Raw genomic sequence first — 19,041 nt, 5'->3', positions numbered from 1 at the left:
GATAAACCTAGGACCTAGAAAAAGGGGGGTGAGGAAAGCAAAAACCCAGGTGAAGACTAAAGGGACTCTTTATCAATCGAGGGTCTCAAGGGACTCACAATTTGATTGATATATGTCCAAAATTAAGTTCATCTAAGGCACTCAACCAAAGGGCAAGAAAAAGGGTCCCTATTTAAGGAAAGTGCTCGAAATGGAGCATGTGTTGTGGAACCATGCGTTGGAAATGGAGGAAAAAGAAAAACTCAAACCAACTTTGAAAGAATGGGGACCCCAACAAATACATGGGGGATTTAAATTAGATTTTATGGGGAATGTTATTATTAAAGATAGGGAAATGAAAGTAATATGAGCCAACAAGCTTTGGATGGGGCTTCACAATATTATTAGCGTGTTGCATAACTGTGACAACCTAAAGGTTATTTGAGAAATGATGTTGGAGGATGATGATTCTTTTTGAACCTTTAATGGTTGTGTCGGTTGTCTTGCCTTTTTAGAATGGTATATAGTTCTAAATAGAAAAATAGAGTGTGTAATAGAAAAGTTTTTTGAGATGAAAAGTCATATACATGATATGTGAAGGATTTGAGCAATACAAATCCACAAAACTCGAAGAACATCTGCATGCAAGAACTTGTTATAGATAAGAAAAAATAAAGAGAAGGCAAGGGTTTGGCTCTAAAAGTATGAAAGAATATGTTATCAGATTGAAAGAATGAATGGAATTTACAATTGATCAATCCTTATAGAAGGAGATTGTAAAACCTAAAAGGGAAACCCTAAGAGGTAAATGATACTCAATAATTACTATTTAATTATTAAATGGAAATGCAAGTGCATAAAGAGAAATCTTAAGAAGAGAGTAAAGGTAATTTAATAAATGAAATTAAATTAACCCTTTACTCTAACAATATGAATAGAAATGTGGAGCAAGTGATTCAAAAACTTTTTGAGATGGAGATAGGTATGCAAAACATTGCAAAATTTGGTTTTAAAGTCATGTATAGTGCCACAACTACCTTCTATCTTTTGAAGCAAAATGCCCAAGGAATGAGGGTATTAATAATAAATAACTACTCAACTTTCTCTATGAGAAGTGGCCTAAAACCCTATCAAGTGGGAAACACAACCCCAAAGCTTGATTGCGTTTGTCTTGTGATTCCTTGTTTCCCTTTTGTTGTTACTTGAATCTTAGTTGATTATAATCTATTGTCTTAGTTAAGTTTAATGTTTTGTCTCCAATGTAATATTTAGTTACGTTTAGTGTTTAGTTTATAGGGGACAACAACCTTATTCTACTACTTTTTAGTTCAAAGACAATATTTTATATATATATCATTGATAATATTAATTTATTTTTTCATATAAATATTAAGTAGTTGTAACCTAATTCATTTTCTCATATAAATATTAAATAATTATTGTTTAATTGATTGAATACAATTTAACTTATGAACATTATATTCTTTGTGTTCCCTCAGGATTCAAATTCTAATAAAATAATCATACATAATAAGCATTAGTAAAATACCCATCAAAACAAACATTGGCTAAATACAATTTAACTTATGGACATTGAGTTCTTTATATTGCCTCAAGATTCAAACTCTAACTAAAAAGATCATACATAATAAAATCTATTAAAGAATATTTCAACAAGAGTTAGGAGTCCATGCCTATTGTGGCAAGTAGAAGGAAATAAATTACTAGAGATATTTTTTTAACAAAATAAAGTATCATTAAAAATTTGCAAATAATATTACATGATAGACACACTATTCAAGGTGTCATAATCAAATTACATAACATCATTAAATCATGCTTGAATCATCTTGCAATATTATTTATTTTCATTTCTTTCATACGAAAAGTATCTAAATAAAAATACTGAAGACTTTAGAGACTTCCACATAGATAATACACTTTCACTATGCTTGTATTTCTACAAAATAATGTGTGTTACTTGATTGAGCCTTCAATTTTTTTTTTGGCAAAACATCCACATGTCTTGGTTTTGAGTCCAAAATTATGCATCAAATCTACACCAACCCATTCACATGCTCTATGACAGATACCCACTTGCCAAATATTTAAATAGTAGGTGTTTTGTGACATTTTATTAATTAGGTTTATGTGTACAACTGGTAGAATAGTACAAAGAGATTACACATGAGGTTTTCGAGGCCAAATACTCAAGAGGAGGATGTCTACATTGTTGTTGTTGGCTATGCCCGATGTAAGCTTTATGCACATTGTGGAAATTCTTTAGGAGGGGAACAAGAAGTTAATACTACAACTGATACTGCATAATTCTTAGAGGAAACATAATTTCATTCTCCATGTCTCACCCACATTTTTACCTACCAAGGCAAAAACTTCTACAATATGAGTGAGGTATAAGAGATGTATAACGTTTCTATGTCAAAGTGGAAAATGCATGTGAAACTGACTGTCTTGAATCATGGTAGAGAATTAGTCACAATTTTACCTCTTCAACTAACATAGAATTTATGGGGAGATTGACAAACAAGTTTTTTTGAGTGAAAAAATAAATTTTGAATGCCGTTGAGTGGAGCTTGTGAGATCTTGATTGATCATAGGTTCCAAACTTGCTGAGTGGAGCACATGCAACAATCATTTCTACTTATAGATCTTGTTGTGTTGGCTCAACCTGTAAGAAAACAACAAAGTTTGGAAGATTTAAGAATGAACCTTGAGTTTTATTTTTCTTGTTTTTTGAGTTTAAAAGATAATTAAACCCGAGTAAAATTGTGACTAACCAATAAGCATTTAGATATTAAGGTGCAAAAATATATTTTAGAAATAAACTATTTCAAACTTTAAGATATTAGATTTTTTTTAATTGTAAGTGTAAATAAATAGTAATTCCTTACAAGGAATAACAATTATTTTTAATATAATTGAAAACAATATTTTATGGGGAGGAGATATTTTTCCACAACAATTCAAATTATAATATTGCTATCAAGATTCAATCCTTATTTCATGAGTAAAATTTTATAAGAACCCATTCAGTTAGTACCCATCCCAATACTACTCCATATAAATATTAAATAAATTATTGAAATCTAATCAAAATTTTGAACCCTATATTTTTGTCATAAATTCCATCCCAATACTACTCCATATAAATATTAAATAAATTATCGAAATCTAATCAAAATTTTGAACCCTATGTTTTTGTCATAAATTCCGAGAACTCTAAGTAAAAAAAACAATAAATAATAATAAACAGTAAAAAGACTAAATAGTCCCGTGAACGACTTTGACAACTAAGATCCTTTTGGTTGAACGAATTTTTTTTTATCTGCTTATAAATGATGGAAAAATGAAAGCTCAATTAAGAATACTGTCACGAAGGTACAAAATAAATCCAAAACTTCAAAGCACAAGTGGCAACGTGGTTGAATTAAAAATTCCCGAAGAGGCTCGAATAAGGAACGGGTGGAACGGTGTAGAACTGCTCCGAGGTCTCTGGAATAAATCTGGGCACTACAATGTTTGGTCCTTTAGTCATCATACTTTCTGTGCGCTGACGTGGAGTATCAACGTACTGAAATCGACAACCAATGAAAATGGAAAAGCGAAGGACAATAATGTGGACTCAGCTTTCACTAACCATTTTGGCGGGGGGCAACGTCCTGCAAGGGGTGTAATAATAATAAAAATAAATGTTTATTTTGTTTGAACTGGATGTAGACGGTTTCCCGGTGAGACTTAGGCGGTCAGTCGGTGGATGGGTAAAGAAATCGTGGGGGTTTCTTTCCGCGTGAATGGTGTTAGGGAGTGGGACTACTGTACGAAGATCTCCACTTGTTGCGTGTAGCGTTTGGCGATCTGATTCACAAACTATGGGGTGGGGTTTAGGTGTGGTTAGGAAGAAAACCCTAGGCAAGCATCGCGTGAAAGGCAGAATGTACAGATACGGCGATATGGTGGAATTTTTTTTTGCTTTACTGCTCAAATTATTGTGGCCATTGACAGCCTGCACTGATTCCTCTATTTTTTGTTCATTTTCTGAGCTTTTACCCGTGGAAAATGATGAGAATTTGGGTGGAAATTGAAGAAAGACCGATTTGTCAGAGGGGAAGACTGTGAATTTGTACGAGGAAGGTTGTAAATTTGGGGAGTGGATTGTACGTGTACAGCGATTTTGTAAATCGTGTGGATGTGTTGGTTTTTGGTCTGATTTGGGTACAAATGCTGGTTTAAAGGCGGGACTTGGGAGAGGGAGCTCTTCGAGATATTTTGGGTGTTGTTTTGGAGGGTTTCGGGCGGTTTGCTTGTTGAGGTTCTGAGATAGTTGTGCGGGTTACAGATGCGCTGTTGGGATTTGGGAGTGGTAGATCGTCTGGAGCGAATATACAGGGAAAGTAAACTAAAGTAGGAGGAGCTTTTCATCTGCTGTGTTGTGATTTGGAAAAATCTGTGCAATGAAATGTGGGGTTATAGATTTATAGAGACATAGACGGTCTAGAAGATGGCAATTGCATGCCAAAATTCATAGGCTGTTGACGGGAGTTGATATTGCTGGCTTTGGCTTTTGAAGTATCTTATAGCAGCAAATGGTAGCTTACAACGTTTGTCGGTGTTGCGGATTTGATGCTCGGATAATTAGTGGCAAAAGCCTGTTTAAATTTAAAGTTTGCTGATCTGAAGGAGGTAGTTCGAGGTGTTTTGATTTACTGCACAGAACAATCAGTGGTTCAGAGCTGTGATTTGAATCATATAGTTTGTGAGAAATGGCTTGTACAACGGAAGGGTTTCCGTAAGGTTTTACGAGCTTTGAGCCGTAAGGTTTTGCGAGCTTTGAGCCTCTGAAAGTTTAGAGTTATGGCGAAGCTTACGATCGTAGACAATAAAATAGCACAACAGCGATAGACATTTGAGAAATCAGCTATTTTTGCAGGTGAGGCTTGACCATCTGAAGCCGGACGGTTATATATTTTTTCATTAGGTTGAAAAAGGAGTCTACAATGGACGGCAAGGCAGGGCCACAGGTTGCCACGCCATTTTTCCAGCATAATCAATTTCTTCCAGGCAGGTATTACGATCATTGTCCGCTTCCTGCCAAGCGTTGTATCGAGCCAGCGGATTCATCATGGACTCGAGCAAATTGGCAACAGCAAAATCAACATCAACAACAGCTACAATTGAATCGCTCAACTTTTGAGGGTTCTAGGGCTAACTGGAACCCTAATTCGTGGGAATGGGACAATGTCATGTTTTTGGCAAAGCCTATCCAATCCAGCAGCCCCAAATCACAGGTTGCCCCTTCGGAGGTCTTACGACTGGGACTTAGCGATGACACAGGCTTGGATCCGGGAAACAATGGCTCTTCATCTCCAGAGCAGAAAAGGAAGCTGGAGGAAGCCACAAAACCCTTGTTTCCTAGCAAAGATTCATCAGAAGAGGAGGATGCTGATGGGAACCTGGCCTTGAAGCTTGGAGCGAGTTGTTACTCCTATGCTGATGATGCAAACTCGTCCAGGCAGACCAAGCGCGTAAGATCAGGCTCTCCGGGTAGTTCTTATCCTATGTGTCAAGTAGATGATTGCCGCGGTGATCTTACTGCCGCTAAGGACTACCACAGGCGCCACAAGGTCTGCGAGGCACATTCCAAGGCCTCAAAAGCTCTTGTTGGTAATCTCATGCAACGGTTTTGCCAGCAGTGCAGCAGGTTGGAAGAATTCGCATATGATTATATATTTCCAAAATTTTCATTTGGACTTATGAATCTCCAACATGAGAAACTAAATCCCATTTTTTCAAAATATGATTGATTAATAGATGGTAGAGATGGGATTTGAATTCTTTCTGTCAAAATGCTTTTCAATTTACAGAAATTCCGTGCGTGATTGTCATCCCCTACGTTGTACTGGTTTCAGATGTTTGTTAATGATTTGTCACGATTGTGTGTAGCTTTGAAAGTTTCTTTCTCTCATTCATTTGCTTTCTAGGGTTTGATTTTATAAAAGTCCTCTAGCTTATGAATGTCTGCCCTGTTCAGATTTCATCCACTTCCAGAATTTGATGAGGGAAAAAGAAGCTGTAGAAGAAGACTTGCAGGGCATAACAGGCGTAGGCGAAAGACACAGCCAGAGGATGCGTTGTCCAGGGGGCTGTTAGCTGCTGCTGCTGCTACACAGGATAATGGGGGCTTAGGAAATTTGAACATTGTGAACCTTCTCAGCATCCTATCACGGCTTCAAGGTGAGGGCTACTGTTGACTTTTTCTTCCGAAATACCGACTTTTGACGTACTTCATATTGATTTTGCATTAAAATTTATTTCCAGGGAATAATTCTACAGTGGGAAAGCTATCCTCCGACAGAGATCAGTTAGTTCAGTTATTGAACAAGATTATCTCGATTTCTTCTTCCTCAGAAAAAACAGCTGGGTCTTCTTTGGGTTTTGATCTTAACATTGCTCAAGGTATGCAACAAGCCCCTAGGCTAGATGATCCCAAGGCAAATGGCCATCAATCCTCTTCACCCACTACTGCAGAAGCAATGGCAATCCTTTCAGGTTTGACAGGTTCTTCACCTGAAGCCCTCACTACCATTCTGAGTAACACCCTCGCTGCTGAGCTTGCAACTAGTTTTAAAGCAATGCCTTCACCTCCTGCTCCAGCGGCTCCGACAAAATCTCAAGACAACAATTTACAAGCTCAGAAGTCTAACATCTTTGGTTCCGCAAAGATCAGTTCCAGCCCTTCTGACGGGGTTTCTGAGCATGCTTTCACACGCTCGATGCCATTGCAGCTATTCAATCCTTCTGATAGGATCAACCCTACTCAGAATAGCGTTGCCCGAAAATATTTTTCTTCTGATAGCAGCAATCCTACTGACGAAAGATCTCCATCTTCCTCACCTCCTCTTGTGCATAAATTGTTTCCTTTGCATGCCCAATATGAAGGCAGAGAGAATGACAGCATTTCTATCTGCAAGGATGATAATCTAACTCTAGATGCAAGCCCCAGCAATGATGGGTGCTCGCCATACAACCTTCCAAAGGTTGGTAATAGGAGGCCTCACCAGAATTTAGTGTCAAGATCACCATTTCAAGGTGGAGGTTCCAGGTCTCCTGCACCAATGGCTGGTTATACCTCATCCTCTTCTGGATCAGATCTATCTCCTGTTAGCTCTAATTCTGATTCACAGGTATACTGTCCTGCTGCTTATTCTCAATCTGATATTTGCAAGTGTTCAAAGGGATAGCCCCTGTATTTATTTGTGCACTTAGAATGGAGGTATTGCTGGACAAACTGTCATTACATAATAATCTTGAATATTATGACAGGAAAGAACAGGGCGAATTATTTTCAAGCTATTTGATAAAGATCCAAGTAATTTACCTTTGACATTGCGCTCACAGGTAAATATACTGGTATTAGTCTATTTTCCTGATGCTTATAGAGTTGAAGAACTTCAAGTTATAATATAATTGGACAAATTTATACTGCAGATTCTGGAGTGGCTTTCAAACAGCCCTTCTGACATGGAGAGTTACATAAAGCCCGGATGTGTGATGCTTTCCATATTTGTCTCAATGCCATCTGCCAGCTGGGACTGTGTATGTATCAATTAATTCTTGTTTAGCTCCTATAATATGTCTCTATCTGCCCCCAAAAAAGATTGAAAGTTACTGGGGAAGAGTTTTATAGTTCAGATTGTAGTTGTAAATACCTCTATAAAATTTCTTAAAGTGTAATTTGGTATAATCCAATAGTTATAGAATTGTCTCAATCTTAAATGATAGGAGGCACAAGTAAATATTTCGGTACAAGATTCAGAACGTAGAACAGGTATTATAATGGTAGATTCATGCATATCATTCAAATTAAAATAACAAAAGAGGATACAAATATGTTAAACAAGAAAAGGTGACATGGAACTACTATAGGTGAATTAGTGGAAGATGCTCCAAGAAAAGACATTCCTATTAGTAGCATCAGAACAAATAAACTTCTTTCAAGGTTGCATCTTTTAAGCTTGACGACACCAATTGAGGTAGGTCCATTACAAGCTTTTCTATATTTACTTTCCTGCGCTGCAAAATTACTCGGTCAGTCTTCTGTCAAAATCACAATGTATGCACATTATCTTGAATGCAAAAGTACGCATAGCATCTCGCAATAACATTCCTTGCATGTTGGTTGTAACAAAAGTTTTTCAACATGTTGATGCAACCTATTTGTACAAGATTAAAATGTCCCATGAAATACCATTTGAGAATGGGAAGGGTATTATGTATAAAGAAATTATGTGATATTGTTATATCGCTTGAGTGAGGCCTCATCAATTATAGTAGCTTTGTTTTGACGATCAATTTTGTTGGATTGACTGATACTTAAAATTCCTATTTTGAATCTTGCAGTTACGTGAAGACTTGCAACAACGCCTGAAAATACTTGTGGAGGATGCCAGCACCGATTTTTGGAGAACTGGCCGAGTATTGGTGCAAGCTGAGCAGCAGTTAGCTTCTCTCAAGAATGGTAATTAATCAGCAATGAATAATACTTGGTTTTTTGTTGATGTTACATCTTTCTTAGTTCAATGGTGCATATATGATATAAATGTTACTAAAAATTAACATGTCATCTAACTTTTGTGTATAACATTCTTTTACAGGTAAGCTTAGGCTATGCAGATCTTGGAGGTCATGGAATACTCCAGAGATTTACTATGTGCTACCCATAGCTGTTGTAGCCGGCCAAGAAACTATTCTTACCTTGAGAGGCCATAATTTGGCTGTACCTGAGACAAAGTAAGTCATGTAATTGAGTCAGTTTGTATTATACTTGGATTGAGTTGTCATAATCAATTCTAATATTCTTGAGTTGTAAATGCAGGATTCTTTGTGCCTACAGGGGGAAATATGCCTCCAAAGATGTTCTTGAAGGGGACAGCACTGCAATGAGCTGCTCAGAAACTATACTAACTAATCACAGAGTGCAAAAGTTTACATTTTCTGGGGGGCCAGCAAATGTCTTTGGTCGTTGTTTCATAGAGGTGGTTTCTAACTCAAATCTGAGTCGGGCATTTTATGCTGTTAATTTATTTGTTTTAGGGACTATTGTGCTTCTGTAGCTGTCCTAATAACTGTGTTTGGTTGTGGTGTTATGTAGGTGGAAAATGGTTTAAAGGGCAATAGCTTTCCTATTATCGTTGCAGATGCTGCCATATGTAGAGAGTTACAAAGTCTTGAAACTGCATTTGAAGATGAATTCTTTGAGGACAAATCATGCATGCTAGTAACAGAGCATTTACAAGAAAATTCTGAAGATTGCAGTAGAGCGAGAGCAAGGGAAGAGGTTGTCAACTTTTTAAATGAGTTGGGATGGCTCTTCCAGAGAAGCAGCAGGCAGCAAGCAGGGGCAGAATTTGCCAGTAAACCTATTTTGCCTGAATTTTCATCTGAGCGCTTCAAGTCCATTTTCATATATGCTGTGGAAAGGGACTGGTGTGCTCTTGTCAAGAAGCTTTTGGATATATTTTTTGAAATGGCTGCAGGGCATGAATCAACCTACGAGGTCCTGCTGGAAACTAACCCATTGCACAGGGCAGTGAAAAAGAATTGCAAGGAAATGGTGGTGTTGCTCCTAAACTATGATGTCTCAACAAGTTTGTTTTCATCTAAGTATATTTTCCATCCAAAGTTAGCTGGTCCAGGTGACCTTACACCATTGCATTTGGCAGCTAGTATGCAGAACTATGAGGTCCTGGTAGATGCATTGACAAGTGATCCACAGAATGTAAGTAAAATTAGGATCTATCCTGCATTCCTATTTTGAAAATTAACATAACAGTTTAGGTAGGTGTTTCAGTGTTTTGATGACAAAACTGTTTGTTGTTTCTGTAGGTTGGTTTGCAATCGTGGAGTATGGCCTTGGATGCAAGTGGCCAGACCCCTTATGCATATGCCTTAATGAGAAACAATCACTCGTATAATAAATTAGTTGAAAGAAAACTGTCAGATAGGAGGAATTCTCAGGTGTCAATTACAGTTGCCAACTCAGAAACACCTAAGAAGGAGCTTGCAGCAGAAGCAATTGTTGGCACTTTCCAATCGAAGACACTTTCGATATCATCACAACAGAAGCTTTCACAAACCTGTGCTCAGTGTGCGAGTCTTGCCAACAAGAAACTAAGAAGGGTGGCTGGTAGTCAAGGAGTCTTATATCGGCCTTACATGCTTACCATGCTGGCTATTGCAGCAGTGTGTGTATGTGTTTGCCTATTGTTCAAGGGACCCCCACGCATTGGTTCAATTGCACCGTTCAAGTGGGAAAATATTGGTTATGGCTATATGTAACACTGCCTGCAGATGTCTTATTTCAAGAAGTATAAAATTATCTAGTTGCCATTCTGTGCCCTATCCTCATGCTTCAGAGTAATCCAGACATTTCATTGATTGACAATCATATCTTTCATTGAAAGAACTATTAATGGTTATTCCTTTAACATGTACCGACTACAAAGTAGCAAACTTATCTCATTCTGGTCAACCCCAAATGCAGTAACAAATGGCCTGAAAATTTCTGAAGTGCATATTTATCAGGGTTGGATAGAACAGCCAGACTTGGAAGCCTTGATCGATGCATAGAACAACTTTCTGATTGTTAATACAGAGGATATGGCTCATAAAAAATCCGAGGAATAAAGGACAGACAGCCAATGTCTGCATAATTGTGGGTGACATCTCAAATGCTGCAGTTTTTCTTGATGAGGACTAGTGCTATAGCCTATTATCAATGACTGGAATTTGCTTTGCAAGTGACCATCACAGCCGAAATGACAGTGTCTGTAGAGTTGTTATATTCTGTGATAACACTAGTGTTCACAATGTCTAGGAAAATTTTGGCTAAATAAGCCCTTCGTTAGCTTTCATTAGCCTATTCTTTGTGATCTTATCCGTGTAAAATAATGACTATAATTATCCTTATTCTTTGAGCTGGATTTGAGAACCCAGTCAAGGTCAATGTAGGACTAAAAAGCTCAATAGGCGGTGGAAAAATATCTTCTTCTTGTATAAATATAATCTTTGGGTTTGCAGAATTATGGTTTATACAATATATTGGATGCATATTTTAATTAAACTAGTATTTGAAAATTCAAGTAAATTGGAAGACATAGCTGTCTGTTTTCATATAGGGGATTGTAACCATTTGAATATATGTACATCTAAACTACAAGTTGCCTTAAAGCTAAACAGCCGTAAGATTAAATTTTACTCTTGTCCATCAAGAAATTTGAATGAACTTTGTTAGTTCTATATTATCATATCCTCAAATTAATATTTCCTTTCACAGCGATGATTATTTATGATCCAATGTTATCCAGTTTTGATGCTCGATAGCCATTGGCATTTCAAAAGAACTCGAGAGGGACATATGGCAGCCGGCCCTAACAATTCGTGCTAATGCGCATGGCAGTCAACAGGAGGCAGAGCATTTGGTGGGGTTAATTTTATATTCCGGAGTGCATCACCATCTTTTTGTCAACAGGTAAGATATTCCTAAAAGCTTTAGGTGCGTGGAGTGGAATTTAAGTCAGCGTAAGATTTGTCCTTGTTACAGTCCGATGATAAAGACCACACAAATAACGCCAGGCGTCAAATAAGAGCTAGTGCTATCAAAGGTAATAAAATGTTTTATTAACTATGTTGCCGTATTGTTTTACGTGAAGTAGGTTGATATGATCAAGACCAGTAGTAATCAAACGCCGTGAAATTCACGGCAAACGAAACAGAACCCAATGTTCCATTACACGTTTGTTTTGTAGCTAACGTGAATATTTTAGAAATGAGTTTGGAGAACAATATGCCAAGTTCTTTAGGCGTTTCCCAACTGACCATGTGGACTGGTACGGATATTTTGATTGTTGGTAGTCATTTAAATGAAGTCCGTTAAAACACAGCTGTTTAGACCTGTGTAGTCCGTTACATTGAGAATAAAACGTCTTTAAATATGCTATATATACTTATGCTATATATACTAGTGCCAAGAGGCTTCGGGAATCCAGATGATGTCTACTGTGGGGGCCATTTATACAGTTCACCTTGTTTGATCATTGACTACGTGGGTAGATCGCTAGTGGTTAAATAACTGGTGCAGAAAAGAGAGGATAACGTAATTCGATACAATCAAATAGGAGTGTATGTGGTCAGAGTAACATGGAATAATTCGGTATTCAGGGGATGCATCAAATGAGGTGAGCATACCATGTTTCTTGTAGAATTTGAACTACTGACTTCTTTATTGAAATGGAGATTCTATTTTATGGTGGATGATAAAAGACATAGAAGTCAAAGTTAGCCTATAGAATTGTAGGGCCAACCATAGAATTGTAGGGGCATCCCCTTGTTCCGGGACGCTGCCATAGAATTTGTAGGGGCTTCCCTCTCCCTCTCCCTCTCTAATAGGCCTGCCTGCAGGGTCCCCCCTTCTATATTATTTCCGCTGATCCCCTTCAATTCTAACCCAAACTTCAACATGGTGCAAAGGTGATGCCACACTGATCTATACGTCACATGAGTGTTTCGGTATCCTTCTGGTTTAGAGGTTAGGGTAGGGAGAAACGGCAAGATCAGTCAAACTGCCTGCCAATATTAATCTAGGGCTTGTTAGGGTAGGGGAAGTTTTCATGGGTAGGTTGTTTAGGGTAGGGGACGTTTGGGAGAGAAGGGGAAGTTTTCATGGGTACAATAATAATTTGCATATAATTGGTCCTCATCTTGAGGTTGTGGGTTAGTACGCCTGTGCATGGCTGTGTAGTGGATTTAAGATAAGATAATTTGCATTTAACTTTTAGAAAAAGACGTCATAGAATTCCTCAATGTATTTTAAAGATGTTTTTACAATCCATCTTGTTTTGAATTTGATTGGGTTTTTTAAATCAATGTTTTTGATCACACTCTCATCCATCATCAAGATGAAGAGAGTCAATGAGTACATAGTGATAGATCACACAATGTGATCTAAAATATTAATCGAAAAATATTGTACACAATAGAATCTAAAAAACAACTCTTTCTTACTATATTATCACACTCAGCCCCAACAAAAGCTAGCCCTAACACAGGATTTAAAATTACCACCGCCACGTTTTCTCGAAAAACGAGTTGTTTTCTAAGTTCATAGATCCAGGACCCTCCTTTTTCGTTTGCCTCGTTTTTGACTTCACTGTTGGAACTAAACATTTTTTAATATTGACCCAGCCTACGAAAAACAGTACACCCTATATTATTAGGGCGAAAACCAATCATCGATCGAAGACCTCCAATAATAGGAATCAATCTGATGGTTCACAATACAATATTCGCCTCATCTTTGCAAATCTCCAATAATATTTTTCCCACATTTGAAAAAACCCCAATTAAATAATAAATACATAATCATAAGCACGTGTGAAGCCAAGGGATAACCTGCGATAAGACAGTAAACTGTTTCTTTCTCTCTAGCAATGGCAGCTGTAACCATAAAGCTACGTCGGACGGTGGGCCCACTGCTGCTTGTACGGAACATCATCTTCACTGAGTCTGTCCAGAACGAATCTGGACCGTCCGTACGGTAGTAGATGAAGCCAGACGAGGCGTCAGTTTAGCCGTTAAATGCGATGGCCATGTGAGCGCAATAGAGGCCGTCGATGAGGCGGCAAAGCTTTTCCGTCTTTTCAGGCGCGGGAAAGACTTTTTAAATTATTATTTAGATCTTTTATAGTGGAGCGAAATCGACGGTCGCACACAGTTGACGCCCCTTGAGGTGGGTGGGTATATGTAAATATCTTTTGTCCTTACTACTTGCCCAAGGCTTTTTATTTATCTCGAGAGGTAAAGAATTAGAGTACGAGTATTTGAGGATAAGGAAGGAGGGGGTCAAGTATATGGTAGGACGAAGTACTAGTGTCCCCACCAGTAGCATTAAAACAAAAGTTGCATTCCACTGAGAGTATGATTCGCCCATTGTAGAGTGGGGGAAAGGGCAGTTGTCGGTGAGTCTATCATTTGATTCAGCTCCTAGGATCAGTAAATGCTTGACGTTATGGGCAGGTTTTTGCCTTTCTATCTGATAGAATTTGCGTTGAATAGGGGACAGTAACCCAAGTAACAAGTGACTCTCAATTGTACTTGGGTTGAGGGATGTTTACCATTTAGTTTTGTGGACAGGTTTTTTAAAATAATTGAGGGGGTGTTGTTGAAGTAGGATAGGGGAAGAGATTCACTTCTCTCGGGTACAATGATAGTGATAGACTATAAGTCATAGATATTGACTAATAATTCATCATATATGTACTAATAGTCAATTATTTTTTAACCTTTTGGGTTGGCATTGACTCATTTGTGCATACATTTTAACTTAAGTAATGGGCATTTTTTGGTGAGTGACTATTTGAAGGGGGCAGGTGGGGTGAACATAACAAATATCAGACAAGTGTCTTGCAATGACACTTTTCAACCGCTTTGCACTCCACGGCCTCTACAGAGTGACTTGTAAAAGCCAAACACTGAAACCTTAGCTTTAAGCTCTTGAGTCACCTATAGAGGTACATTGGAAAAATCAACATTATTTGACATATGGTTTAGGAGATCTAGGTAAATGAAGTTAGTCTTGGCAACTACTAGGTCTCTTTCGCTAGTTTACATCAAGTTAAAGATTTAAGCCCTCAAATTTAGGGAAGATGGTGGTGTTGTCAATACATTACCTTTGTTGCTATATTTTGGACACCATATAAATAAGTTAAAAAATTAGCTTGCCTTAAAAATTATTTTTCATGCTATCAAAACTTGACATATATAGATTCCTAGGTGGAGCAACTTTTAGCCCCACCTTTTCACACCCTCTCTAAAATAGGAGCTTTTATTTATTGTTTGAAAAATATTTCAAATAATCTCACTGTATATGAGAAATGTTAGTATGCTAATAGAAACCAAATTTAAATAAAGCTTCTACAAACTAAACAAAATTCATAAACTTCAAGATAGATTAAGATGAACTCTCAATTGAGAATATGAGCCATTAATGGGCTCTCTCAATGAGAAGCTCTCTTGTTGAGTAGCTTTGTCTAAATAGATAGGATGTATGCTCAAGTTTATGCTTCAAAAAGGGCTTCAAATGGAGTTGGAATTTGGGTGTGAGTGTATGGTTTTGATGTAAAATGGCTTCTCAAAATGGCATTATGACTTTATTTCATGGATTTTGTTATTTTGCAAAGGGGAAGGATCCAATTTATAGGCAAGAGGCTTGAGGGTTTGAGGGCTAAGATGCAAGGATGGGAAAAAGCTTATGGAGGGCTCAGATTGCATGAGAGGAGAGCACATGGATTGTGCTTCCTTATAGCCAATCAAGGAGTGACACATGTCACATGGTGAGAGGATGGAGGAAAGGGGAAGGATGAGTCAACAAAGGAGGCTCAAGGGATAAAATTTTCATAAAGACCCTCATAATGACTTGTAAGAGCAATAAAAGGGCTTGGAAGAGTCATTTATGGCCTAGTGGGCTTCATAAAGTTTTATGGTTGAGATATTTTGAGGGTGATGAGAGCAATTTCGACTTGGACTTGATTAGGAAAGTTTTAAGCTTGTTTAGGCTTGTGCAAATGATTAGAGGATGGATTAAGATGGTTTAGGATTAGCTTAGGGATAGGCAAGTGGATGGCATTTAATGAGGGTGGGTGAAGGAGGAGATATTTGTTAACTTTGGCTTGGGTTAGTAAGTTTTAACCCATGTTTAGGGAATGTGACAAGGTTAGGAGGGGATTAGGATTAGGTTTAAAGACATCTTCTAGAAGAGTCTAGATTTTGGATGAGGATAAAGACTTTCTAGAATAGTCTAGAATTTCCTAGGATGAGGATGAAGACTTTCTAGAAGAGTCTAGAACTTCTTAGGATGAGGATAAATTAGATTTTTAGGAAATAAATAAAGTTTTATTTATTTCAAAGGTTTGGGTTGAGGAGATATTTATTAAAACTTTTTTAATAAACATGAGGATTAATATTTAATTTTAATTAAATATTTTGAGTTGGGGTTAGGGGTAGGAAATGATGAGATTAGCCTTTAATCGAAATTAAAGAAGGATTAGAAGATTTTGGAAGAGGTTATTGGTCATAAGGAAATTGGCCAAGTTTTGGGCAAAAAATAAATTTTTTTATTTATTTTAGGATTTTTGGTCAATTTATTAATTAAATAATTAATAAATAAGGAAATAATGTTTAAATAAGATTTAAACATTTTTGGGAGGGATTCCTTAATTAAATATTTTAAATTAAGATAAAGGGATTTAATGGCATGAAAATTAATTAATTAATTAAATAATTAATTAATTAATAAATGATGATGTCATCAGGACTTTTTCAGAAAATAAAAATACTTTATTTTTTAAAGGTTTTTAGGTGTCTACATTTTGCCCCTCTTTGATGTGATGCCGCAAGTGGCATGGCATCAAAGATAAGAAAATAAGATGCCCAAGGCTAGAGCAGAAGAGGAGAGAATGGACTGTGAGATGCCCCCTCAAGAAGGTAGCGAGGAGAGAAAACGAGGCTCGATGGCTTCTTGAAAAGTACAAGAATCCGAGATGAGCAAGGAGACTTAGATTGGCAAAGAGAAGGGGCTGAATTAGCTCAAACTCTCATTATGGGAGAATGATAAAGGAGAATCAGATGCACAAGAGGAAGCAAGCTTAAGACCTTAGGGAAGGTGGAGGATGAAGGAGTAGAGCGCTATAAAAAGGAATCCAGGATAGGGAGATGGATGAGGGGATTATAAAGTTGATGCAATAGGATTTCAAAGAGTCAGATTAGTGGAAGATGGGTTTCGGAGATCCCTAGGACTAGGATTGTGGATCTCAAAAGATGAGGCTTGGTGGATTGATTTGGATTGGTGGATCCCTAAGACTAGGATTGTGGATCCCTAAAGCTAAGAGTGATGAGTGATTCAAAGAGATACTGATGCATAAGCTGGGGTAGGAGAGATGGATGCTGGATATGGATGGGGGATAATGGAGATAAAGGAAAACCATTGAAGCTTTTTGAGCGGGGGGATACTTCAAAGAGAAGTACCACCATGTAGTTGAGCACTAGATTTTCTATAGGATTGTTGGTTAATTGCCAAGGTTACCAAGAACATCAAGGCCTTTTCACCAACTGTCCAGAGGACTGACAAACTGACTCAAAAAAAACACGCAAGGATTGCCCCAGTATCACACATGAATCTCAGAGAAAGCAGTGTGGAAATGACACTGGGTAACCCACAAGCAAAAAAGAAAACAAGCAAAAGACATGATCAAGACCTTACGCTCTAATTGCCCCATTCGCAGTATACCATGATATGGAAGATCGTGGCAACCTTGAGGAGGGAACAAGGAGATTGCTTGGAAAAGATATTTCAAGACCCAACAGGGAAGAGTCCAAATCAAAAGAAAGTGAAAATCCAAAAGAGAACCATTTGCCAACGAGATGGGTAGGACGAGGTACTAACGGACCAAGATCAGACATGAGGAAAGCTATATCCTGTAAGGACCTATCGGAGAGCACCTAAGGTGGTGGATTTGGATGAGTGATGCGTCTGGCAAGCTGAACTAAGAAAGATAACACTTTGGTGACAGGAAATCTAGCTAAAGGATGCATTGGAATAGCTAACCAAGATGTGTGATGTGTGTAAGATGCTGATCAAGGAGGAACTGACACAAAAGATGGATAGATACAATGGTACTAAGCTAAAGAGGATGTACAAGCTGACGAACCAAGATATGTACAAGCTGAAGCTGACCAAGATAGTTACAAGCAGGCAAAAAGCTCAGGATGATAGGATAGCGGGATGGTTCGATGTTGTGCAAGATGCGAAAGCTAAGGGTGGGGTGATAGCGAAAGATATGGATTTGGCAGGATGCATCCAATGATGATGAGAGATTTTGTGACCAAGGATAGCTAGAGGAGCAGGATGAGATGGCTGGATAGGATGGTAGATAGCTAGGATTATGATGGATATAAAGAGATGACATTGGGTTTGCATGAGGATAGCCTAGAGCTAGATACCAATGACAAGGGAGGATGGACAAGACAAGATCTCCAAGGAATATAGTGCCCCCAATCAGAAGATAACATGTGGAAGGAGGTCTTATGATGGATGTGATAGGATTGAAGCTAGGATGGAAAAAGTTGAAGGGGCTAGGGAGATGGATGATAGCTGAGATGATTGGCTGAAGCTACAGGAGATAAGTGGATGGTGTGAGATGGAAGATGGAGGGTGGAGGATAGGTGGATAGATTGGAAGATGGAGTTGGATGTCAAGAGATGACCAAAAGCATGAGGGTGATAGGCTAAGCTGGGGATGGAGGGATTATGCATGACGCTTGTTTGCCAAGTTTTCATCATGGTACTTGTCCAAGGCGCTTGAATTGCCAAGTTTTCACCAGTGGACGCTTTATTTTTCTTTTCTTTTTTGACTTTTTGACTTGGGACTTAGCTGGAATGATTTTGGCTTTCTTCAGCTATTTTGGCTTTTTTGGGATTTTTCACTAGCTGTTGGAATGTTCAATTTTGTTGCTAGTTGTTGGTACACCGGATGTGTGATTTATGCAATAGATCGGATTAGATGGGATTGATGGTAGGAGATGGAGGGATGAAAATGCTGGAAAGGAGCATGAGATGGGGATGCTTGCAAGAGCAACATTGGCACATGTTGGAATGGGTGTGAAAAGAGCATATGGGGGATAGATGGTAGATGCGGGCGTGATGGAGGATTTGTGGAAGCGTGCTTGGGGATATAGGCACCCAAGATGGAGTTAGGAGATGGGGGACACGAGTCACTAGATCGGGGATTAGCAATGGCTGATGCCATTATGCATTGGGTTTCAACTTTTTTCTTGGGGATCCACATGGTTTTGGATTTTCTTTTCATAGGCTTTTGCATTGTTTTGCATTCTTTGATTGGATTTTGCCTTTTTGGAGTATGTCTTTTAGAATAGACATATGATTGACTAGGATGTGGATTTTTAGCTTTATGCATTTTGAAGTTGGCATTTA

The 19,041-nt window shown here is 38.0% G+C and overlaps 1 protein-coding gene across 1 annotated transcript; it reads left to right on the top strand.

Moving 5' to 3' along the window:
* Nucleotides 1-3,842: 3,842 nt before the first annotated feature.
* Nucleotides 3,843-11,078, top strand: LOC149563437 (squamosa promoter-binding-like protein 16). Its single transcript, XM_089826691.1, has 10 exons — nt 3,843-5,698; nt 6,029-6,231; nt 6,316-7,181; nt 7,321-7,395; nt 7,486-7,593; nt 8,398-8,515; nt 8,652-8,787; nt 8,873-9,032; nt 9,149-9,775; nt 9,883-11,078. Exons 1-10 carry the CDS (start codon nt 4,995-4,997, stop codon nt 10,333-10,335), a joined length of 3,450 nt encoding a protein of 1,149 aa, XP_089682817.1. The 5' UTR covers nt 3,843-4,994; the 3' UTR covers nt 10,336-11,078.
* Nucleotides 11,079-19,041: the final 7,963 nt, after the last annotated feature.

This window comes from Cupressus sempervirens, chromosome 4 (genome assembly GCF_028749045.1).
Source record: "Cupressus sempervirens isolate cs-2001-9-10 chromosome 4, ASM2874904v1, whole genome shotgun sequence".
Classification (NCBI taxonomy): domain Eukaryota; kingdom Viridiplantae; phylum Streptophyta; class Pinopsida; order Cupressales; family Cupressaceae; genus Cupressus; species Cupressus sempervirens.
Note: the sequence above shows the minus strand (reverse complement) of the source record. Positions and strands in the feature narration are given on the sequence as shown.

Coding starts and splice junctions, on each gene's coding strand:
- LOC149563437 (XM_089826691.1), top strand. CDS start 4,995: ATGGACGGCAAGGCAGGGCCACAGGTTGCCACGCCATTTTTCCAGCAT. Junction 6,232..6,315: donor CATCCTATCACGGCTTCAAG/GTGAGGGCTACT, acceptor ATTTATTTCCAG/GGAATAATTCTACAGTGGGA. Junction 8,516..8,651: donor GTTAGCTTCTCTCAAGAATG/GTAATTAATCAG, acceptor ATTCTTTTACAG/GTAAGCTTAGGCTATGCAGA.